At 45.1% G+C, this 24948-nt stretch overlaps 2 protein-coding genes across 15 annotated transcripts in view; one reads left to right on the top strand and one right to left on the bottom strand.

Moving 5' to 3' along the window:
- Positions 1 to 24948, bottom strand: part of Eif3a (eukaryotic translation initiation factor 3 subunit A) — a 177096-nt gene that overhangs the window by 124198 nt on the left and 27950 nt on the right. For 4 of the 14 annotated variants that reach the window (XM_078041471.1, XM_078041840.1, XM_078041312.1 and 1 more), the window contains exons 18-24: positions 24056 to 24144; positions 22322 to 23010; positions 19954 to 20158; positions 19373 to 19563; positions 11987 to 18137; positions 11796 to 11830; positions 9563 to 9647 (exon numbers count right to left, since the gene is read on the bottom strand). In XM_078041471.1, coding sequence (XP_077897597.1) covers positions 17872 to 18137; positions 19373 to 19563; positions 19954 to 20158; positions 22322 to 23010; positions 24056 to 24144 — 1440 coding nt within the window. In that variant the 3' untranslated portion in view covers positions 9563 to 9647; positions 11796 to 11830; positions 11987 to 17871. Of the gene's footprint in view, positions 1 to 9562; positions 9648 to 11636; positions 11831 to 11986; positions 18138 to 19372; positions 19564 to 19953; positions 20159 to 22321; positions 23011 to 24055; positions 24145 to 24948 lie in introns of all 14 variants that reach the window. The other 10 variants (XM_078041519.1, XM_078041324.1, XM_078041799.1 and 7 more) reach the window with 8 other exon arrangements.
- Nanos1 (nanos C2HC-type zinc finger 1) lies at positions 12534 to 15232 on the top strand. The gene has a single exon (XM_078041945.1). The coding sequence runs from the start codon at positions 12534 to 12536 to the stop codon at positions 13407 to 13409; it is 876 nt and encodes a 291-aa protein (XP_077898071.1). The 3' UTR covers positions 13410 to 15232.

The following is a 24948-nucleotide window of genomic DNA, read 5'->3' as shown; positions in this document are numbered from 1 at the left end:
ACACCAAATTATATGTTAGTCACTTTCTAAGCTGTAGTCTATATCTCTTGCCTTCTTTTTTTTTCTTTTATTTATTTTTTAGTTTTAGGTGGACACAATATCTTTATTTTGTTTCTCTGCAGTGCTGAGAATTGAACCCAGTGCCTCACACATGCTAGGCGGGCACGCTACCACTTGAGCCACATCCCCAGCCCCATCTCTTGCCTTCTTAAACAGAGTAAATGAAATTTAACATGTACCCAAGAATTCAGAATTAACATTGCCAAATTACTATATTCTGCCCCGTGCAGTAATACCTACAGATGCATGTCCACCTCCTCCTCTACCTCCAATAACTTTTTGGTCTGAGCTGAGAAACCAGGTAAAATGGTATGTAAAAGTGTGTGCAAAGGAAGGGCCAGCAGGCGCCTAGAGAGGGGCCCACCTTCTGCTTCGCAAAACAACAGCAGTAGGTCACCTCTGTTCAGAGACATCGATCCCAGGCCTTCCAACTCACTTCCCACTTTGCAGCCTCACCCTGGATGGCCAAGGGCTGGGGTGTCTGGTCAAAAAAAGTGACCATTACTTCCCAGAAGTGTGACACACAAGTTCCTTTCTAGAGATTTCAGCTGAAGTGAATTAAAGTCTTTGACATCTGGGTTTCTCCTTCCAGTCTGGGAGGGACCACTCTGGAGTCATCCTGAGAAGAGCCAGCTGCCAGTGGCCTCATGGAAACGGTGTGGGTCTCCGGACCTGTGACTCCCCAGCTCCCCATCCACACAGCACTCACAGTGCCCGCCGGCCCCCGCGGTCCCTTTCTGCAGTCCTGGCTCGCCTTGCCCAGAACACATTTGCAGAAACCAGAACGGGCACCGAGGGTCTCTCCCTCCAGAGCCCCCACCACGTGGAGGAGCAGACAGAAACCAGCCAGGTCCACTCAAGCCTCCTATCACGTGATGGGGAGGTGACAGGTACAAAGTCCCTGAGGACTCAGAGGTGAAAGTGACCAGCTCTACTGCGTGGGAAAAGGAGAAGCTTTCTGAAGGGAAACTAGAGTTGAGGCTTGAAAGCCCAATAGGGGGAAGGGAAGTGTATTCCTGGCCGAGCAAGCGGCTTGTGCAGAGGTTTGTGTGAAGTTGAGGCCAGAGCACAAACATCCCTACAGCATTCAGTCACCACACTGTCCCAAAGGGCCAGAAATCCCCAAGAGCTGACGATGGAGACCCCTAGGTCTGTTTTAAGATTCAGGAACCTAAGATTCCACATCAGTCCCCCAGCCAGGTCCACCCAAGGAACAGGCATGTCTTAAAACCTTGCAATCGCTATGCATGGTGGTCCATGCCTGTAAACTAGCTATTAGGGAGGCTGAGGCATGAGCGTCAGCAACTGAGTGAAACCCTGTCTCAAAATAAAATAAAATAAAGGTTGGGAATGTAGTTCAGTGGTACAGCATCTCTGGGTTCAGTCCCCAGTGCTGGAGTAGCAGGGATCTTGTGGTCACCTGCTGAAATCAGTAACCACAGAGGAGCAACTGGCCCTGCGTACACAATGTTTTCATAGAGCAGCTGATCCCCTGGGCAAACCGGCTAAAAATAGCCTTGGGATAGATTTTCAGACAAGACTGACGCATTCGAACCAAAAAGACTCCAAGATTGGCACAGGCGGTGAAACCCAAATATCAGTAGGCTCCTGCAGCCTGTGGAGCACTTGGCTCCATCAGCAGCAGATCTGCTCATTGAGCACCTGCCGGACCGGGGAAGAGAGACGGGAGTGTGCACCACTCCTTAAATAGACCACGGCTTGTCCCTACAGCAGCAAGGGGACGGCAGGACTCTACAGGTACTGACCCCAAAAGGGTCTAAGACACAGTTAATGAAAAAAGCAAAATGCAGGATTTATGGGATCTCAGCTACATTAAACTTAAAAAGAATGTCCACGTGTGCATGCATGTGTAAGCACATGGCAAAAAACACAGGGCTACCTCACAAGCCCGTGCAGTGGTACCATTAACCCCACTGAAACTTCTGAGGTCACGGAACCTGACCATGAGATATATAACAACAATTGCTAAGATTTATGCAGCAATTTTTTTAAACATTAAACTCATTCATGAATGAACTGAGGGATGCTGTGTGCCTGGCCCCACCCCTCCCACACTCCCACAGGACAAAACAGCTAACCAAGCCCAACTCCCACCCCCAGGGTGCGCCCCTGGGGAAGAAATCACAGAGGGTAAGATGAGGCAGTGTGGGGGGCAACTTTAGTGTCGTTTGAATTTTTATAATAGGAAAAAATCCACTATTTGAATAATTAACATGTATTTTTAGTGTTTTCATTGAAAAGGTACTTTTGCATTTGACGTGCTTACTCTTCAGGTCTCATACCCCAATACTGGGAGTTTGGGGTTTGGGTTTTTAATAAATATTTTTTAATCATACATGGATAATTTATTCTTTTATGTGGTGCTAAGGATCAAACCCAGAGCCTCACACATGCCAGACAAGTGCGATTCCACAGAGTCACAACCCCAGCCCCACATTTTTAATAATTTTAGTTTTTTTTTTTTAAAGAGAGAGTGATAGAGGGAGAGAGAGAGAGAATTTTTTTTAATATTTTTTTTTTTTTTTAGTTTTCGGTGGACACAACATCTTTGTTGGTATGTGGTGCTGAGGATCGAACCCGGGCCGCACACACGCCAGAGGAGCGCGCTACCACTTGAGCCACATCCCCAGCCCCCAATAATTTTAGTTTTAATTACTGTAATAGTAATGTGCATTGAGAAAAGTAAAATATGTCTTTCAAAAATCTAGAAAAAGGCATTCTGAATGCTTTCACCATACAGAAACGGTGTCTGAGGCGACAGGTACGTTCACCCTGGTTTGAACAGTGTGGAGTCCTGTGGAGACGTGGAGACAATGTGGCACGCTCTGAAGTGAGTTATCAGCAACATCTACTAATAATCAAAGACCAATAGGCACAGTTTTTATGTGTTCGTGTTTGCATGAAAAAATGAACTTAGTATTTTTTTGAAAAGAGAAACACAGATACGTGCCACTCACAGGAACCTTGCTATGCTTGTCCCTTCGCTCAACTTTAGGCAGCTGTCACCCCATGGGATCTTTACGGCCACACGATAGCTGTTTACAGATCAGTTCTCAACCAGGGGTGACCAGGGGTGACTCCGCCTCTGAGGGACAAGAGGCAAAAGTCTGGGGACATTTTGGTTGTCACACTGGAGACAGGGCAATTATTCCTGGCACCAAATGGGTAGGCCCAGGGAGGCTGCTAAGCATTCCACAAGGCCGGGGACAGTGGGAGTAAGACACAATGCAGAACTACTACTCACCCCAAAACAGCCACAGGGCTGAGGCTGGGAACAACAAGTAGCCCAAGGTGACACGGCCAGGGATATAGGCAAGATATGGGCACACACTACCCTCCAGGCCAAAGGGCAAGTAAAGTTGGAAATGGGATTAAGATTTCTAGTCAGCTGATCCTAAAATAGGGAGAGGATCTGTATTATCCAGGGGTGCAATCACCCGGGCCCTTAAAAGGAAGAGGTGTCACAGAGATGCAGAGTGGGACTGACTCAACCCAACACGCTAGTTTTGAAGATGGGAGACCTTCCAAGCCTGGCTCGTGACCCCAAAGCCTAGCTCGTGACCCATGTTAGAAGAAGAGGGAAAGCATCTGTAGTCTCATCCCATATCCCAGGGAGAACCACTGTTACTGTTTCAGAATTACACCAGTTACAGATTTAAACTGTGAGCATTTGCCCAGGTCATTAAAATTAAAACATAACTTCCATTGACTATATAATAACCACCATCACTGAACTACTCTTTTTTTTTGGGGGGGGGGCGGGGGGTACTAAGGATTAAACCCAGGGTCACTCTACCACTGAGCTACATCTCCAGCCCTTTTCATTTTCTATTTTTAGCAAGGTCTCACTAAGTTGCCTAGGCTGGCCTTGAACTTTTGATTCTCCTGCCTCAGCCTCCAAATAGTGAGGATTACAATCCTGCACCATGCCCAGCTAAGGTGTTCCTCCCTCACTTTGGCCATTAGGTTGTTTTCAACTCTGTACTATTACAAACAACCCCACAAATAATGATTTTTGCTGTAATTTCTGAGTGCCTCTTGGGTTACAGTCAGCACATAATGATATTTCAGTCAACAACAGATGCATAAAATAACAGAGCCATGAGATGACAAGCTGTCGTTTTTGTTTTTTTGGTTTTTTTTTTTTTAATTCCAGGGATTGAACTCAGGGGCACTTGACCACTGAGCCACATCCCCACTGAGCCACATCCCTACATCCCCAGCCCTATTTTGTATTTTATGAGAGACTGAGTTGCTTAGGGCCTTGAGATTGCTGAGGCTGGCTTTGAACTCGCAATTCTCCCGTCTCAGCCTCCTGAGCCGCTGGGATTACAGGAGTGTACCACCGCGCCTGACTTTGTGACAGCTGTCGTAATTGATCTCACAATGAGGGAATCATCCATTCTATGAGACATTTCTCAGGCCAGGTCCCTGTTAAGAAGTGACTGTTTCCTTAGAATGAATTCCTAGAAGTCAAATCACTGATCCAACAGGAAGGAAAATGTTGACACTCTTAACAGACCCCACTGCCAAAGGACCCTCCCACACTGGAGGCACAGGAAAGTATCCACTTCATCATATTCCTCAAAAAGCCAAAGGATTTTTAAAATATAATGTGATCCATACAAATTGTATCTTGTTTTAATTTGCCCTTCTTTGGTTATTAAAGGAGTTGGACCTTTTTATCTTCCATTTGCAAATCGCTTTATTTCCTCCAAGAATCCTTTTTCCATACACATTGCCTATCTTCTACTTCTATGTTCATTTTCTAATCAGTTCATGGTTTTGCTTGGGTTGGTTTTTACAGTGCCAGGGACGGAACCCAGGGCCTCACACATGCTAGGCAAGCGCTCTACCACTGAGCCACACTCCCAGCCGTGTGTGTGTGTGTGTGTGTGTGTGTGTGTGTGTGTGTGTGTGTGCGTGCGCACACTGACACTGGGAATTGAACCCAAGGGTGCTCTACCACTGGCCTCCACCCCCAGTCACTTCTATTTTTAGTGTGAGACCGGGCCTATGTTGCCTAGGCTGGCCTGGGACTTGAAATCAGTCTCCCTGACTGCCTCGGTCTCCCCAAATAGCTGGGATTACAGGCATGCACCACCATACCCAGCAAGGTTTGTTTACATAAATAAATATCAACAATAAAAACAGTGGCCCTGTATTCTCATATGTGCAATAGACATTTTAGAAACCATATTTTGGGGAGGTATTTGTCATGTTTTATAAAGATATTTGCCATAAGTAGTCGCTTGCTGTGGCCCTTTAAAACTTTGTCATTGTTACTGTTTTATACCCTTTTTGCCCCCAGGTTGTTAGATCTTTTGCTTTTTCCTTTGGAATTTCATCCATCATCTAAATGCCTTTCAAGACCCTCCCTGTTCAGAAAAGGAATAAATATTTACATGCATTTCCTTCTAGGTTGTGTGTGCACAGTTTAATTTCCTAAACTTAACTCTTTAATTTACAATCCATTGGACCATAAAATGCCAACCATGAAGACACAGTTCATGCAACATTTCAAAGTTATAAACAGATGGAAAAGTGAAATTACAACCCCAAGAAAAATTTAGCAAAAGCAAGCTTGAATGTGACATATACTAGATTACAGGTGTCCTTGCTGTGGTCCGGCAAGGCTGTTAGGCACAAAGGGCGAGCAGATCACACGAGACCCCCCAGTAGAAGCATCCCCTCTCCACAAAGCCTTGTTCAACATTTCCTGCCTCACACTGAGCTCCCTAGGGCTGGCCATTGGAGTAGATGCTCTGGTTGCCCTGGACTTCCTCCTTCTACCACGCCATGCTCAAGTTCACAAAGAAGCCAAAGGCCCTGCCTGGGGCTGCCCGAGTTCTGCTTCCCTGTCCATCTCCCACACCCAGGGGAGGAAGGATGGAAACTCCTCTAACCAACTCCAAGTGGAGATGAGTGTCCTCCTGGATAGAGAAGCCAGATCATCAAAGAGGGGATGGTTACAGCCTGAAGCAGTACTTCTCCCTTCTCCATTGTGTGTCTGTGTCTGTGCGGTGCTGAGGACTGAACCCAGGGTTCACCCAAGCCAGGCAAGTGCCCTGCCACTAGCTACACCCCAGGCCTGGAGCAGTAATTCTCAACGGCAGTGCCTAGCCAGGACGGACTAATAATAAAGGACCAAAGACTGCAAATAATTCACACTTTGCCAAAACTTTTTTCCCCTATTTTTAGGAAATAGGGTCTCACTGTGTGGCCCAGGCTGACCCCAAACTCCCAGAATCAAGCGATTCCCCTGCCTTGGTCTCTCGAGTAGCTGGGACTACAGGTACCCCCACCAATGCAGCAAAACTTCTCATTTTTAGTAGGTAGCTTCAAAAGACAAACACACACACAAACACACACACACACACACACACACACACACACACAAAGCAAGGTGTACAGAATAACTATGTATAAACCATGTGCTTTTCCATCACCTTCAATCGCCCTCTCTGGTCCCACACGGTCCCCAGAGAAGCACTGTCCCAAGCCTCTCAGTCATTCCCTTGCTCTCCCCTACAGCTGTTCCAGATGTTTGTTTCTTAAATCAGTTTTGCATGTTTTTTTGGTGTTAAAATTTCTTAGACCAAATAAATTCAGTGAAGTGTGTTTGAGCAACACAAAAACAATTCTCAAATCCGGCAGCTCCTGAAGCCATAACAGTGTGATCACTTACAGGAGAGCAGAAGTGAGGCTCGGAAAACAACCTAATTGTCTATAGCCTAGTCAATCAACCAGTCAATTGGTTACAGATTAACTAGTTAATTGCTTACAGCTTAATTGGCTACAGTGCCTCGTGCAATCAACCACAGCTCAGTCACTGCAATTAAACTATATTGGTTTGGTGTGTGGGGCCTGGTGCAGATGCTCCTAGAAGTTCATGGCTGCCTGCAAAATACTATTTAACATTATATTTATCAAAATTGAAACAAAATACATTTCATTCTTTTGCAATCATATTTTTTTTCATTCAACATTATGCCCACGTTTTCTCACGTAGCTCTAATTCACGCATTAATGCTGCTCAATGTGTTCCACTGAATAAACACATCACAAGTCATGTATCCTATCTATTGTTGATGAACAGTTGGGCTATTTCCAGTTTGGAGCAATTAAGAGTAATGCTGCTGCTGGGTGCAGTGGCACATGCTTGTAATCCCAGCGGTTTAGGAGGCTGAGACAGGAGGAAATTTAATTCTTTTTTTTTTAAGAGAGAGAGAGAGAGAGAGAAAGAGAATTTTTTTTTTAATGTTTATTTTAGTTCTCGGCGGACACAACATCTTTGTTTGTATGTGGTGCTGAGGATCGAACCCAGGCCGCACGCATGCCAGGCAAGCGTGCTACCGCTTGAGCCACATCCCCAGCCCAAGGATTGCTAATTCTAAACCAGCCTCAGCAAAAGCAAGGCGCTAAGCAATTCAGAGACCCTGTCTCTAAATTAAAAAAATACAAAAATAGGGCTGGGGATGTGGCTCAGCGGTGGAGTACCCACCCCACCCCAAAAAAAGAGAAAAATGCTGCTGCGAACATCTTTTACAACTTTGAGGTATAACTTATATCACACAAAACTCATTATAAGTGGGCCCATTTATAAATGCATATAGTTGTGCAAATGCATACAGTTGTGCACCCTCACCACTTCATCTTAGAACACTTCCATAAATAACCGGGGAGCTCCTCCTCCCATCTGCAGGCAGCTCCGCCCACCCACCGTGAATATCCCCAAGCAACTGCTAATCTGCTTCCAAACTCTATATCACTATCTTTTCTAGAAATGTCATACAAGTGGAACTGTACAATATCTTTTGTATCTGGCTTCTTTCGCTTAGCAGTTTTTGAGGGTCATCCATCCTGTTGTATATACCCATAGGGTTTCCCTTTTTATTGCTGAGGAGTAGTGGTTCATTCTGTGGATATACCACACTTTGTTTATTCATCAGTTGGTGGATTGTTTTCAGGCTATTATGAATGATAGTGCTAAGTATACTGGTGTACTAGGCTTTGGACCTCTGTTTTCATTTCTCTTGGGTACATACATGCTCTAGGAGTATGGGTCATATGGTAAATTTATTTATTTTTTGTTTGGTTTTTGGCCATGCTGGAGATCAGACCCAGAGACTCCCACAGGCTGGGCAAGTGCTCTGCTGCTGAGCTACACCCCCAACCCTTTTTATTTTGAAACAAAGTCTCACTAAATTGTCCAAATTAGCCTTGAACTTGTAACCCTCCTGCCCTAGCCTCCAAATTTCTGGGATTAAAGGAATGTGCCACCATGCCCCACTAGAGTGCTTTTAAAAGGACTTGATTTTATTTGGGGGACATCTGACATGGAATGTGATGTACCCATTTTGCCCCAAGTGGTACTTGCTCTGTCCCTTCCCACTGCTGTGCACTGCTGGCCTTTCCAACCCCCCTAGCAGAAACTCAGCTACCCCAAAAACGACCAGGTGCATCTGAAGAGGCTCACACCCAGCTTGGAGTGAGAACAACAAAGGTGCAAGTCTCAGCCCTGCTACTTCTTAGCAGCAGGAGTCTCTGCAGTAGCAGAGAGAATCAGCCCTAGCCCTACAGGGCAGCTGGGCGAGGTGGGGGTCGCTAGAGTGACACGTAGAGGAATTATTCCCATCAGCTGGGAGCCTTTAGCCCACAGGCAGGGGAAAGCCATACCCTAAAGCACCTGCCCTCAATGCCCCCTATCCCTTTGAGACCTTGTCTACACACAGGCAATTTTGTCAACCGAGTCAGCTACAAGAATACCCAGCTCCAAGTGGCTCAAACAAGGAAGTGTACGCTTCCAGTGTACTGAGTTATCTTGTGCAAACAGTCACCAAGTCACCCCAGGACTGGGTCAGCAGCCCTCTTCTTACCCCCACTGTGACCAGGGGAAATGAGATGTTTTCTGCTTGTCCTAAACCTGCAAGCGGCTGCCACTTATTACATGAGGAGTTCCCTTCACTTTTCAGAGGAAACAGCTGTGGCCCAGAGGAGTTAGGTTCCTCCTCCAAGGCCACCTGTGTCTTTGCAACCTGGCCCAGCAAGCTCCCCATTTCAGCAAGGGATGCTTCCAGAGGCATGACGTGGACAGAGTCAACACTCTGCAGGCAAGATGCCCCCCATGCCAGCCCCTCCTCACCCCTGCAACCCCATAGCTGGGGCAGCTAAAGCACTTCTGGCCCCTGGCAAAGCTTGGCAAGCAGGCCAGCAGGAACCCAGAGCCCGACAAACAGCACCTCTAGAGCTGCTGGACACCAGCCAAGCTGCCTCATTCCCCAGGGCTGACTTCATGCTTCTGAAGAGCACAAGGCCCGTGTGCAGTCTCTCAGGGTTCAGCTCTTCTGCCAGCAAAGGAAACAGCCCTGGCTGGGGACCTGCAGAGACGTGAGAACGCAGAGCCCAGGCAGCCCCACCACCACCACCCACAGGAAACTGAGCAACACCCCTGACTGCTAGGATGAGGCCTGATGCCCACCTGTCTTCTTGCCTTGACTGTCTGAGGGTGTCCTCTGGAGAAATGTCCACACCCTGGCTACTTCCACCTGTTTCGTTCCAGACTCCTGGAAAGTGAACAAAAGACAGTCAGACTTCATGGGAAGTACTAAGAGCCACTCTCAAGTCAGTCCTCCCACCTCAAAGAGCTGGCAAGCTCACTGCCAGGCTGAGGACTGTGCTTGGTGACAAAAGTAACCATTTATTTTACCCAGAGCTGGAGTAGCTGCCACTTTGTCCCTTCCATGGTGACTAACAGCAAAGGCTTCCAGGGTACTATGCCCAGCATGCGCCCGTGACAACTTTCAGACTTTCCTTTTAGGCCAAATGCCTGCTTGACAGTGGGCAACGGTGACAACAAGCAAGGTGAGCAGCCCCGGAAATAGCACGTGGCCAGACTCCAGAACACACTTGTTCCTTCCACTTCCTTCTGGGGCATCTCTGTCCTGTCACCACTGCCCACTCACTCAGGCTGCAAGTCCCCAGCAAGGCATTTGTTCTTATTCAAGTTCATATCCAAGTTCCTATTCTCTTCATTCCATCACATAAGAACCATGTGGGGCAAGAAAGAAGGTCTCCGTTTGTTTGCCTTCCTTCGTTGGGCCTGACCCAGAGGGAGCAGAAACAGTAGTTTTAAACTTTCCTTGCTGAACTTTTTCTCAGAATGATGGTTCCCACTCCTCAGAGCTCAAAACGTCTGCATCCCTTGGAGGTATGCAGGCTGCAGGATCACGGTGGAATTTTCCATTTATAGAATAATAATCTTCATACCACTCTGGGGCCTGCATTCTCATGGTAAGAGCTCAAGTTCAGTGTCAGCAAACCTTCCAGGCTTCTGTGGGAGTCCCAGAGCACTTGGGCTCTTCTATTTATTTTTGGTGGAAGAGGGGGAAGAAATAAAGGATGACTTTTTAACTTGAGTGCCAACACAAACTTGAATGAGGAACTGTATTGGCAAGTGGATTGTACTACTGCCTGGTTGCAGGTCTCATATCACCTTTTGTCGGGGGCTAAGAGCCCTAACCCAACAGGTGATCAGAACAGGCACCACTTTACTGCCTCAAGTCCTTCCCTGTGCCTGCCAGCAGGCCTTGGATTGCTTCCTGCAGGCAGGAGCCCAAGCCACAGGCACATCAGACCATCTCACTACTCTTTCCACCTTCCCTTGCTCTGCATTTGAATTCTGTCCATGCATGTACCAATTCCATCTCTTGAAATACCTTCTAGACATGGTGTGGTGGGGAAGCCACGGGGTCAAGAGAGATTGGGCCCCAGTCCTGGTTGTGGCTGTCACACAGTTAACTGTGTAACCTCAAAAAAGTCTTTCTCTTCAGAGGCTCATTTTCTTCATCTGTAAAGACTAGTAGTAATGAGCCCAGAGACCTCTTCCACCACTAACACTGATTCACCCACTCATTCATTTTAATGTCAGCCCAGGCCAACATTAGCATCCTCTGCCAGGCCACCCTAAACCTGAAGGGTACAGCCAGACCTGGACGTGTGACTTCGGGCCTAACCAGGGCTTCCGACATCAGGGATCCCATCTCTTAGTTTCAATACCCACTGCATGTCCAGAGTGGGGGAAGGAAAGCCTTGACCTGCCACTGGCCCAGAGCATGCATTTTACTGTGCAATATCTAGGTCACATCCTAGAAGAGCCCTCAGTGCCTCAAAACTTTCCTTCTTTTGATCTTAAAGGGGGAAAAAAATTACCTCTTCCTGGGAAAGGCAAGACAACTTGTCATCCTATCAGTCAATCAAAAAGTATCTAAATTTTGTTCTCCAATGTTTTTACAAATAAAAATCTTATTCGCCTCAAAGCATTAAATTATAATGTTGGATATGCTATTTTTCAAATTGCATACACCCTAGACTTCAATCCAGACCCCCCCAGGGGAGAGAGTCTTCATACCCATCATCATCATCACTGTCCTAAGCTCTGTGACTGGTGAGACGATTTTCTGGCCCTGCCCTCACTCCAACCTAAGTCACCAGCGAATGGCCTCAGACTGAACACCTGTAGGAAGGCTCTAGTCCTGTGGGAAACTCCAGCGCACCTCCGCTATTTACTAAAACCAAAGGCTCTCTGAGCCTTGGAGGTTTGTGAGTATTTCATTTGCCAGAAAACGTTCCCGAGCCCTGTGCGATCGAAGTTACTGGGTCGCTGGGCGGCTACGATGTAAGAGGTGCATCCTGAGATCTCCCCCGAGTCCTACCTCCCACGGCTTTTCTTGCGCACGTTGGCGAGAAGCTAGGAGGCAAAAAGAGGGCTTGTCAGTCCGGAGCCCAGGGCCATCCTAGGCTGGAAGGTGGGTGAGTAAACCCTGGGGCATCCCCCCCCCGCCATCCCGAATCCTGTCTTCCGCGACCCTCACCACCAGACCCAGGGAGGCCCAGGCCTGATCACCTGTTCCAGTCCTAGGGTCCAGCTCTGGAATCAAGGCGAGCCTCCGCCCGGGTCGGCTCTCCCCTACTTTCCCTTACCTACCCGCTGCGCGTGCCGCGCACGCCCCTTCCCCAGCCGCCACCAATCAGCATCGGGAGCGGCGCCCGTGGCGCTGGGGCTCCGGTCCGCAGCCAGTTAGCGCCGCTGTCCGAGGCGGCGCCTCGCCCGCCCCCTTACAGAATGAAAGGCGCCCCGCAGCTGGCGAGGCGGGCGCAGCGCGCTGGGCGCGGGAGTCGCGCGGGTCTGAGCGGAGCGCGCGCACTGCCCGCCCGCCCCCGGCGCGCCCGCCTCTGCTCCGCCTCCGTCCCGGGCGCAGGCGAGGTGGCCCGGGCGGGGGAGCGCAGGGGGCAGGGCCGCGGTGGCGAGGAGGGGCGCGGGGAGGAGCGGGCCCGATAAAAAGCAGCGAGGCGGCCCCACCCCGCGGCTGGCCGGCGGGCAGGCTCGGCGCGTCCCTTCCGCCCGGCCTGTGCCGGCGGCGGGGAAGCGGTGTGCGGCCCGCAGCCCGCCCATGGAGGCTTTTCCCTGGGCGCCCCGCTCGCCCCGCCGTGGCCGCGCCCCCGCGCCCATGGCGGTCGTGCCCAGTGCCCGCTACGTGAGTGCCCAGGGTCAGGCGCACCCGCAGCCCTTCAGCTCGTGGAACGACTACCTGGGGCTCGCCACGCTCATCACCAAGGCGGTGGACGGCGAACCGCGCTTCGGCTGCGCCCGTGGCGAGGACGGCGGTGGCGGCTCTCCGCCCTCTTCGTCGTCCTCGTCCTGTTGCTCCCCCCACACGGGAGCCGGGCCCGGGGCGCTGGGGCCGGCGCTGGGGCCGCCCGACTACGACGACGACGACGACGACGACGACGACAGCGACGAGCCGGGGTCCCGGGGCCGCTTCCTGGGGGGCGCGCTGGAGCTACGCGCGCTAGAGCTATGCGCAGGCCCCGCCGAAAATGGTCTGCTGGAGGAGCGCTTCGCCGAGCTGAGCCCGTTCGCAGGTCGCGCCGCCGCGGTGCTGCTGGGCTGCGCGCCCGCCGCCGCCACCACCCCCGAGGTGACGCCGCGAGAGGAGCGGGCCCCGGCGTGGGCGGCCGAGCCCCGACTGCAAGCTACCTCGGGGACGGCCGCCGCCCGGCTGCTCAAACCCGAGCTGCAGGTGTGCGTGTTCTGCCGGAACAACAAGGAGGCGGTGGCTCTCTACACCACCCACATCCTGAAGGGCCCCGACGGGAGAGTGTTGTGCCCGGTGCTGCGTCGCTACACGTGCCCCCTGTGCGGCGCCAGCGGTGACAACGCGCACACCATCAAGTACTGTCCGCTCTCCAAAGTGCCAGCGCCGCCCGCCGCGCGTCCACCGCCCCGCGGCGCTAGGGACAGCCTGCCAGGCAAGAAGCTGCGCTGAGGGCCCGGCGTCCAGCCTGCGGGCACCTGCATTCGCTGCCTGCCCTCCGTTTTGTTCTGCGAACGATCTTTCCCTGTTTATTGGAGAGTTGCGGAGCTGTTAGCACAGGCTCAACCTGGAACGTCGTGAAGTCAGCTGTGCGGGAGTACTTCTGTCAAGCAGATTGAGACTAGACGCTGATTTTTTTTTTTTTTTTTTGGAGGAGGATGGATGAGGGGGACTGTTTCTAGTTTGCACACATCCAGGACTGCGAAGAAGGCTGGATGTGTATTTCACTAATTGAATATGGCAGCCGAGAGACGCTGTTTATTTACTGTATACGTCGACCTATTTTAGATGCGCGTCGGTATGAAATTATCTCTAATCTTGGGTGTTTCGTTTTATGAATGGAGGCACTTTACTAGGTCTAGTATATTTTTTTAATAGCCTCTGAACTGAGCTTAAAACTGACGATTTTATGGAATGTCAGCAAAATGACTATTTTATTGTTTGATGCACTATTTTAGTTGTCCTTAGTTATATTCTAATTCCAGGTGAATCAATTATAAGCATTAAGAAGTGAAATTTAGTTCTTTTCAGTATTAATTTGGGTGGGTATTCCCTCCTTGTGGCTCGTTTCCGTCCTAACTGGAGGTGTAAAATGCAGTCTGTAGCAGGTAGAATACAGCTCCTTTTATGTACCAGATCTTTTATTACTGAACTAGCAACTAGCCTTTTTCACCTTTAAAAACTGTGCCAAGTCATAATCATATTGTGTATACACTTGGAGATGGTGCTGTTTAAAAAAATATTTATACAGTATGATTGCATTTCTCTTCATGCCCCCAACTTCCCATTTCCAGTTTTTTTTTCTTTAAAAAAAAAAAAAAAAAAGTTTAGTTGCCAGTGGACCTTTATTTTACTTATATGTGGTGCTGCGAATAGAACCCAGTGTCTCGCAAAAGTTGGGGAATGCTCTACCACTGAGCCACAAACCCAGCCCACCACCCATTTTCAGTTCTTCACAAATATTATAGAGCAGTGCTCAAGCTCATCCTGAGTTGCTCAATTTCAGGATTCCTAAATATTGTGAAGGAAAGCTTACTGTAGCCATTATCCTTCAAACTAAAACACAAGATGAGAAAACTAATGTAATAACATGGAGTGGAATCTTCAGTACAGGTTATCTGGCTTCAGATATTGGCACACTAGAATTGGCACTGATCAAAATAACTGCTGGGGATTGCAGAGAAGAAACATAGCTCCCCTCCATGTTCCCAGTCTTCATAGAAGACCCTCATATGCTTCTGGAACCCTGCCAGCTATCAGTGAGAAACCTGATTCATAGGCAAAGGTTTCTAATCATGACCTTACTTCCAAGATCATTTAAATTCAACATGCTGCATGCCATACTATGTTATGTAGATACCTACCCATGAAGACAGATGTACACGGCAAATAACGAAGTGAATTAAGATGAACGCATGAACACAACTATATGAAAATACCACCAAGAGATTAAGTACGTAAAGCTACCAGTAGGCAGATTTAGCTAGGGTATTAGGAGCCAGACTCCTTTGGTATTAAACAGCTAACTTCCTCCATAGCAAATTGACTTGATCTGGAACACTCATTTGAAGGCATAACAGAGGCTGAGGTAAACCATACTGGGTGGCTTGAGCCCTTTTGGAACCGAGGGGGGAGGGGTAGACAGGCAAGCTGTTTTTTCTTGTTTTTTTTTTTTTTTTTAAACCAAGAAAACAATCCACTGGTAAGTCTAACTGCAGATCTGACTGGGCCTAAGTTTAAGTAGCTTAATAAAACCACTAATTACTTGTTCTGTTCTTTTGTAGAAGATATACAATTTAAATAAGCTTTGTTTTATGCAGGTCAACATGAAGTTGGTACTTCCCTGGCTGCCCTGCTTTACCTTTTCAAAATGGTCACTCACTATAGGGCTGGGGCTGTAGCTCAATGGCAGAGCGCCAGGCACCCTTTGATCCTAGGCACTGCATAAAAATAAATATTAAAGGCATGCTGTCCATCAACAACTAAAAAAAGGCGGGGGGGGGGGGGGTCCGACATCAGTATAAACAAAGCAGTGCATTTTTCCAGGCCAAAAGGCCTAGACAAGTGACCAAATCAATTTGGCTGCTTTGAATTTTTTTTAAGCCAAATTATACTGTTCCAAATTATACATGTTCAAGCAGGTGATACTGACATACCCTTGATACAAGAGAAATCACTGTGATGAGATGTAAATGACAATCTGCTTCCCCCCCCCCCCATTGAGATCTGTTTTAACCCAGGGTCTCCCATAACAAGCTCTACAGCTGAACTACTCAGCCCACTCATTCAGTGCTCTGACATTATTTTACCAGAACTTGGAACACTAAGCATGGAGTTTGTTGTAAAGTTCCAAAGCCTGGAGAGTATTGGGAAAGGTCTCCTTAGAATTAGTTGGCTGGCCATTATATTAATCCATTTAAAGTATCCCATATCTCATACACCCCTGCCCTAGCAAATCTGCCTCAGTTTTACAGCTAACATTGAAATACTGGGAGCTAAAATATGAAGAGAATACCGCCCAATGAGATCTCCACCCTCAGGCCTTTTAAAAATGCAGAAGCCACTGAACATGGGCGCCTCCTAGCACAGTGAGTGGGTTGGTTGTTTAACATCTTAACAGTGTGTGAGCAGAGAGGATCAGAGTCCAGAATAGCAGAAACCCAAGTGCTGGATCACAAAGCAACAGCATCATCAGACTCCTCTGCCCTTCCGCTGTGCTCAGTTCTGATTCCCAGGACAAAGAAACCCTGGGAGAAGGATGTCTGGGAAATGGTCCAAGCTGAAGGGGTAGGTTTGCAAACTGGCCTTGAAACCTGTTATACATGCTTCTATGACTCACCTAAACAAGTCTGATAAAATGTATCTTGACTGGGACTTATCTATGATGTCATATGTACAATTTTGTTTACAGTAACAAATTCATAGCAGGTCATTGCCCCAGATAATCACTGATCTTTTTATGAAAGAAAAGATTCTCACAGAAGAGCTATTAAGACTTCCACATGTTTCATACACCTGAAATGAAATGTTTAAAACTGATCACTGATAACAGAAAAGCTGCATCTGATTAAGTCAAAAAGCATCAACAGTCCCTCTTCTGGCCTTGTAACTGTACCAACAGGAACTCTCAACAGTGCTCAGTAACAATCAAATTTCCCATGCCCACAGCCACTAAAATTTAGTAAATAACATTCTCTAAGGAGTTTCAGTTAAGAAAGGAGGGCACTTTATAGGAAATGTCCTAGCTGCATTTGCTTTCTGTGTTATATTTAAGGTTGTTTTCTATTTTCTTTGATACTGAACATTGAGACATTTAATGGCACTGATACAAACTCAAGCAAAATAAACTTCAGCTGAATATGCAAACTTACCATTATATAACACTTTATGATCACAAATCAACACTAAAACAAATTCTGTAAGTATTTTATTTATCACTGAAGAAAAAACACAGCAGCAAGTTCTGTGTTGGCTTCAATAAGACCAAATAGTTAATCTTTAACATAGCTACTACACTCCAAAAATTGAAGTCAACACAGTCATTACTACAAATTACTTGTTGAAAGAATCTATTCTGAAGAGAAAGGAAATTAGGAAAAAGAATTTAAAGAATTCCTCCAAATCACACATTTATAAATATTGTCATATTTAAAATGCTTGAAAGGCATGAAGTCTCCATTAATGGAAAAGCAGTTTGCTATTGGCAACAGAAAAAAACAGCGATAGTTTACCAAATGCTTTAAAATTTAAAAGCTGTACTGTTTTGGGTTTGCACTTGAACAGTATTGTCATTACAATAATGACTGCAAATTGCTTTATACTCACCTCTTCTTAAGTAAAATCTACAGAAAATCCCACTGTATCCAATGTCTGTAATATTTACTGCACTTAGAGTGAACCTAAAAACTGCCTAAATTTAGTTAATAGTAAATACCTCAAAATACCTAAAGAGGTATGTTTCAACCGCTAATGGTGTGAAAATTGTTTCAGATCCACTGGTTTAAAGGGTCTTCGAATACATTTTAACAAAAGCTTAATACCTCATTCCAAATTAATATCAGATATTTCAAAATCAAACAAAAAAATATCAGTTCTATACCAAGATACAGGTGTTACTCCATACCCGATGGGTTCACATTTTAAATTTATTTTTTAGTTTTTCTCTTTTGTAAACAAGTGATTGATGAAATAATGCAACACCTTAAATTCCAGAAAATGGCATGGTTTTCCAACCTTCTGTGGATACGGTGCATGATCAATCTATTATATAGGATTAATACGAGTTCATGCTTTTTGTGTTATGGTGAAACAACATTAAAGAATCCAATTTAGATTGGTTGAAGAACAAGTATAATAATCCTTGAATGTGATCAAACCTATGTAAGACACGAGTCTGAATCCACCATCTTGGGACTTAACGTCGTACTGTGGTCCATCCATCTTCATCAGTCTCATTTTTAGTACGACGAAGGGATTCCCTATCTTTCTCAGCTCTCCATGAGGTCTTTTCTTTTTCACCTTCTCGGTCCCGGTCCCGGTCCCGATCCCGATCCCGGTCCCGTTCCCGGTCCCGGTCCCTTTCTCTCTCTCTTGAAAGAGCTGGGGGAGGAACTCGGCGAGGGGGATCCCGCTCTTCTGCCCGGTCATCTTTCCTATCATCGGCACGTCTCCAAGAGCTCACTAAAAAGTTCAATTTAGAAAATAAAGCTTAAGTATATACTATATTCTTCTGGCTCACGCTAAACATAATTTGAGCAAAAGGAATACTTCCCACACTGAAGATTAACAGTACAGAATCACAACTTAAAAAAAAAAAAAAATCAATAAAAGTTCCACATATTTTAATTATTTTGACTATAATTTCTAAAAAAAATCTTTAACATACTTAAGAGATATAACTCAAAATTTCAAAACAAACAGAAATCATTGGCCTGAGAAATATACTAGTAGTTATAAAATTTTAATACAAAGTGATAAAACTCCGGCTGACCTGATGGGTATGTCACCATGGGCTTATAATCCCAGCTACTCTGATGTCAGGCAGGAGGATTGCAAGATCAAGGACAGTCTGGCCAACTTTAAACTTCATTAGCAAGACCCTTTCCCAAAAATTTTTAAAAGGACTGGGGGGTGTAGCTCAGTGGTAAACTGCTTGCCTAGTATACACAAGGCCATGGGTTCAATCCCCAGCACAGAGTGGAGGATACTAGGTGAATGGACATTGTTAAATTGAAAGCATTTGGGGCTCTTGTTGAAAAAATTTAACTACAAATTAGCCATAAAAATATAAAATTTTAAATTATGGCTGTAAGAATAAACTTATAATACTGCTGTACAGGCAAAATACTAAAAGTGTGGAATTGGGGCTATAGCTCAGTGGCAGAGCAATTGCCTAGTATATGTGAGACACTGGGTTCTATCCTTAGCCCCACATAAAAATAAATAAAGGCACACTGTCCATCTACAACTATCAAAAAATGGATAAATAAACAAATAAAAAATACTAATAATATGTGAGAACAAGTACTTAAGTGCAATGGGCATATTAAATACATTAAAATATTTTTTAACGTTTCAACTGTCAAAATTTCAGAGAAAGAATTATTAAACTTTGTGCTAATCTTTCAGGATCTTAATTCTAAAGTAACTGATTAAACTGCTTCTTCCTTTTTGCTAAATAAATTTCATCACTACATATTGCTCATTATCCAATTTGGTCTATTAATGTACTTTAAATTTAGAGATGAGCTTGGTCACAGCTTGACCATTAAGTGAATGAGAATCACAAGTTCTAAACTAAAATAGACTGTTTATCTGGTTTGGGGTGTTGATGCATTATTTACAAAATAACTACATAAAACCCAAACTGCCAGAATGACTGTTCTCCAACACTCCAGCATAAATAACATTCATACCTTCTTCACGTTCTGATCTGAGGGGAGGCCCTCTCCGGTCTCTGTCATCTCTGAGATCTCTTCTTTCCCTTAGATCACGTCGATCATCTCTCTCACGACGACGATCATCCCTATCTCTGTCATCTCGGCGACTTGAATCTCTCCAGCTCGAAGATTCCTCAGCTGGTCCTCTTCTCCAGCCACCTTCATCCCTGTAACCATTTAAAATGACAAATTCTTGCTGAAGGTAAACTATACAGGCAATTTTAAGTGAACACATCATACCCATTCATAGTTTATGAATATATAAGGGACAAGGTTTAAACTCCTAAGTGGACCTCAGATACTGCACCCACGCTGGTTTCATTTCCAGTTTATATAACCTGTAGATAGCTACACACAGTTTAAAACATTGTCTCATAAAGAGATAATTCAATTATATGAACTCTAAAATTTTATTACATGATTTAAGAGATAAATGAGAAAGAAAGGTTTCTTAAAACACAGTCTGGAATACACGAAGAGTATTTAAAAGAATATTAAAACTGTAACTCTACAAACAGTTCAGTTAGAAACATCCAACTTAAAAAAAAATTCCCAACCTGGGTCTTCTGAAGCGATCCTCACGATCCCCACCATCTCTCTCTCTGTCCCTCTCTCTTTCAGGGTCTTTCTCATTCTCCTCACGATCTTGATTGTCTCTATCCCTTTCTTTGTCTCTATCCCATTCACGTTCTTCTGATGGCCTTGATTCTCGAGGTGGACCCCAACTCTCTTCTCTGGCCTTTTCTTTCTCTCTCCATCCACCTATTTTTTTAAAAAATAAGCAGCAAAATATTTTTTCACTCAAGAAACAGATCAGTAATCATAAAGGTATGTTGACATTAACTCATTATTTAGAATGATGAAGACACTCCAATTTCATTTAAAAAGAAAAATCCTAAAGCTGTTGTGTGTCACTGCATAGACTACCTGGGTTTATGTTCCGTAAAATAAAAATATCATTGAATTTTTACTGTAAGCAAAGGTTTGAGGTATACAATTTGTCCTGAGGATAAGCAGACTGTTCATTTTAACAGAAAACCTAAAGAGCTTTCCTTGAGTATTAAAGCCCAAATTATGAGTCATTTATACCTTGCAACATTCTCAGAATCTTCATCACCAAAAAAGACTCTTTTCATATTCCTGTCATCCACCACTTACCACCCACTATCTAGTCATAAAACAAGGACAAATGCTTTGATCCTGCCCCGTGTCTTGCATGTAGCCATGGATCTGAAATCTACAAAGAGGTCAAAGGAAGCAAACATTTCAGTGAAAACTTATCATAGCTGTACCACAAATAATTATTACTGTCACCAACACAGACACTACCATAGGCAAAGCACTAACCTAAACCATACGCCTAAATTGTCTTGCTCAATCCTATCAATAGCCGAGTCCGTCTTAATATTATCAGATTCTGTGCTTGCTAAAAAGTAGCAACCCCAAAATTTAATCTTGTGGCACCTTGCAGTCACTCCAAAGCAGCAAAAATTGTGAGTCGCCCAATATACACGACCACAGCTAAAGTGGGCAGCACTTTGCCTTCTGGTTTCAGCTTTTACTCTAACAAGTGTCCTTTCCAGGGATTATTTATTTAGTGCCATGTTTTTCATACCTTTGTGGTTTGCTACTGACTTCACTGTTTCAAACAACCCAAGCATACTACTGAAATGCTATCTAGTATCCCCAAGCACAAGAGGGCTATGAATGATATCTCTTAGGTAGAAAATATATTATGTATCAAAAAAGCTTTGCTCAGACATGAGTTACAGTACTGTTGGCAGTGAATTCTATGCTCATGAAGCAATATTATGTTTCAAAAAAGGTACCCTGAAAAAAACACATAAACATAGTTATTCTGACTGGCTAAAATGTGACCAGAGGCCCAAAGGAACCTAATGTTATATTTCCTCTAGGACTCCTCAGTACCTACTGTACAGTTAACTACATATTACATGAGGCCCCAAAGGTCACTTGCCCAGGGTCAGAACAGAAAAGATAAAGATAGTAGAAACCAAAGATAAAGACGAGAAAGCTGTTCGCTTAGATCCAAACTTAGAATGGCTTTTTACAGCACAAAGAAAAGAATTAGGAGTAGAACCAGGTAAAAGCAAGACCTCAAAGAATTATGGTGGCCCAGACCCAAGTTCAAGCAGATAGAATACAAAAGTGGGTGGTTTTAAGGAACATCAAAAAGGCAGAACTAAACTGAATCAAAGATTAAAATAAAGGATGAAAGAGACCAGAGAAAGGAGAGCTCCCAAATTTCTAGATTATAAAGTTAAGACAGTGGTGAGCCGACAGAAAAGTAGGAGTTTTATACAAGTTGAGTCTAAAATGTCAGTGAGGTTTCCCAGTGGAGACGTACCATGTGTGAAAAGCAGTTGTTGCCAATGTGCAATATGCAGACATCACCTAAAGATGGTCACAAATGTGTCATAGACACATACAACTATAGAAGGATCATAAAGTGAAAAAGATGAGTAGGCCCAGAACTAAAAAAACGAAAAGAGTTCTTCCATGTATAATCCTACGGTGGACAAGAGTCTGCATAAATATTTAATAACTGTACATTTTAAAGATCTATTTTCAAGAAGGCTGGCCTAAGATAGAACCTGAAGAACACTTAACACTTAAGTGATGGAAACAGAAAAATAGCATTCAAAGCAGCATCCAACTGAACAGAGAGAAAATGAGCCCAACACCACTACAGAAGACAGTATCTGTTTTGGGGTGTGGAACAACAAAGGAAACTTTTGACATGAAATTGACTACATAAGGCATTTATGGAAAAAGATCCACTTATAAACAGAAAATGATAATATAGCTGAATGTCATTTATCCATTTAAATTTCATTTTCTGCATGTAAACACATCAGATGCCACAAAGCATCTCAACTAGTTGTCTATATACCAGAATTTTACCTGGCTTGACAAATGGCCTCCAGGGACCAGGTCTGGAGTCTTCACTTCGTCTGGGAATCCGATCCTCTTCATTACGTCTGGGAATCCGATCGTCATCCATGTTTCTCCAAGGCCCCCTGTCATCATCTGCACCACGTCTGGAAATTCTATCATCGTCAGCATTCCTCCAAGGTCCTCGATCATCATCCAACCCTCGCCTGGGACCCCGGTCATCATCCATGCCCCGTCTGGGACCCCGATCATCATCAGCATTGCGCCAGGATGATCGTTCATCATCAGCACCTCCTCGCCTGGGCGCCCGGTCCTCATCCATTCCACGTCTTGGTCCTCTGTCCTCATCAGCTGTTCGCCAGCTTCCTCTGTCGTCATCTAGTCCTCGTCTAGGTGGTCTATCATCATCTGCATGACGCCAACTTCCCCTGTCATCATCACCAATTCGTCTGGGAGGCCTGTCATCATCTGCATTACGCCAAGAAGGACGGTCATCATCTGTTCCACGACGAGAGAAGCGATCTTCATCAGGACCACGTCTAGGGCCTCTGTCGTCATCCATGCTGCGCCTAGGCACCCGATCATCATCTGGTCTAAGAGAGGACTCTCTCTCTTCATCATCTCCCAAACGCCTGGGTCGATCTTCATCTCTCCGATGAGGCCTTTCCTCATCGCGCCCTTCTCCACGTCTCCACTCCCTACAGAGGAACAGCCACACATTTTTAAGGTCAAGTATTTTCACAAAGCATCCCATCATTCAGGAATTATATTTTATTTTATTGCCTTTAAAAACCTCAGGCCAGTATGGTGATGCTCACCTAAAATCTCAGGACTCGGGAAACTGAAACAAAAGGATTCCAAGTTTGAGGCCAGCCTAGGCAACTCATGAGATCATCTCTCAAAATATTAAAAGATCTGGGGATGCAGCTGAGTGGTAGAGCACTTCTGGGTTCCATCCCCAGCAGCAAAAAATAAAAACCACCCAGGCACAGTAGTACATGCCTGTAATCCCAGTGGCTTGGGTGGGTGAAACAGGAGAATTAACTGCAATAAAGCAAGGCCATAAGTAATTTCAACTTGGAAGGCAGAGGCAGAAAGATCATGAGTTCAAAGCCAGCCTCAGTAAAAAGCAAGGCACCAAGCAACTCAGTGAGACCCTGTCTCTAAATAAAATACATAACACGACTGAGGATGTGTGTCAGTGGTCAAATATCCCCAAGTTCAATCACCAATACCAAAAGGGGGGCGGGGCAAAGTGGGGAAACAAGAACCTTGGCAATTTCTAATCTTTTATAATGATTATTCTTAACTTACATTTTGAACAGAAACTAAAAAGCTGGCATTCTTGTCTACCACTAGAAGTTATTTCAAGGACAGCTACGTCTATTTAACAAATCTGAAATAAAGAATCAGGCATGATAATAATTCTCAGCTTTTCCTTTCTCCATCCCTACAAATAAGCCTATTTTTAAAACCACTGGTAGATGTTAAGTATGGTGGCACACACTTGTAATCCTTTGAGGCCAAGGTACGAGGATCACAAGTTCCAGTGTCAGCAACTTAGTGAGGCCCTAAGCCACTTAGCAAGACCCTGTTTCAAATAAAAAAGGGCTGGGAATGTAGCTCAGTGGCCAAGTATCCCTGGGTTCAATAATCCTAGGTACTAGGGAAAAACACACACACACACACACCCCGATGGAGTATTACCAGGATCCATAACAAAAATTCTATGACTCTACTTACTTCTCTGGTGGACCTCTCCTCCACTCAGAGTCAGCTTCAGGTCCTTTTCTCCACGTGCCTTCAGAGTCTCTATCTCCCCAACGAGAATCCTGCATAAGCAAAGCAAACAAGAAGCACCACAGTGACAATGATTCATAAGGACAACTACTGGTAATACCAAACATAGTCAATCTTGACCTCAAGCCCTTAAATATAAGCATGTCTTAAAATTTTCTTTTCTTTTTTTTTTTTTTTTTTGCAATCAGACTGACAGTACAACCAAACTAATATTCTCAAATATTGTACATGGCTTTTATAAGCTGGTAAAACACCACTTGAAATCACCCTGAGAGTACACATCTGGAGCACCTGAGAGATCTACAGATTACCACTGGCCTAGAAATTCCCTTTTGAAAAATATGATGTGGGGGGAAAAAACAAAACAAGTACTCTGAAACAGTTCCTACTGAGCACATGCAAAAAAGAGTAGAATAAATGAAATGTCTAAGAGAATGGTTAGATTAACAGTGTTTCTCTCTTGAAAGCACTGCACTAAAAATCATGGGAAGGGTGTCAGGAGATATTTAATTGGTATTTCATTAAAAATCTGGCACAACATTTCAATGAGCACCCTCTGACACAGCTTGCCTGCTCCTATAACATAACCTTCAGCCATAATTAGGTATGTAAGGCTCTCTGGAAGATACAGCCTATAGATGAGAAGCACTGAAGGATACATGTAGTCAGATAATAATTGTTTTCCTGCTATCATGGATGACTCTAGCCTATTAAGAGGGAGGCTGTGCCAAGACTTTCCCAAGTGGACACAAATTAAAAAGTCAATGTAACTAGTAACTAACATGGTCACTCCAATGGAGGGGGACATACATACCCAAAGACCACATTTCTCCCAC

Source organism: Ictidomys tridecemlineatus, chromosome 1 (genome assembly GCF_052094955.1).
Source record: "Ictidomys tridecemlineatus isolate mIctTri1 chromosome 1, mIctTri1.hap1, whole genome shotgun sequence".
In the NCBI taxonomy this organism is placed as follows: Eukaryota; Metazoa; Chordata; class Mammalia; order Rodentia; family Sciuridae; genus Ictidomys; species Ictidomys tridecemlineatus.
Note: the sequence above shows the minus strand (reverse complement) of the source record. Positions and strands in the feature narration are given on the sequence as shown.

Bases quoted from the DNA above. Each gene is read 5' to 3' on its own strand.
- Nanos1 (XM_078041945.1), top strand. From the start codon at position 12,534: ATGGAGGCTTTTCCCTGGGCGCCCCGCTCGCCCCGCCGTGGCCGCGCC.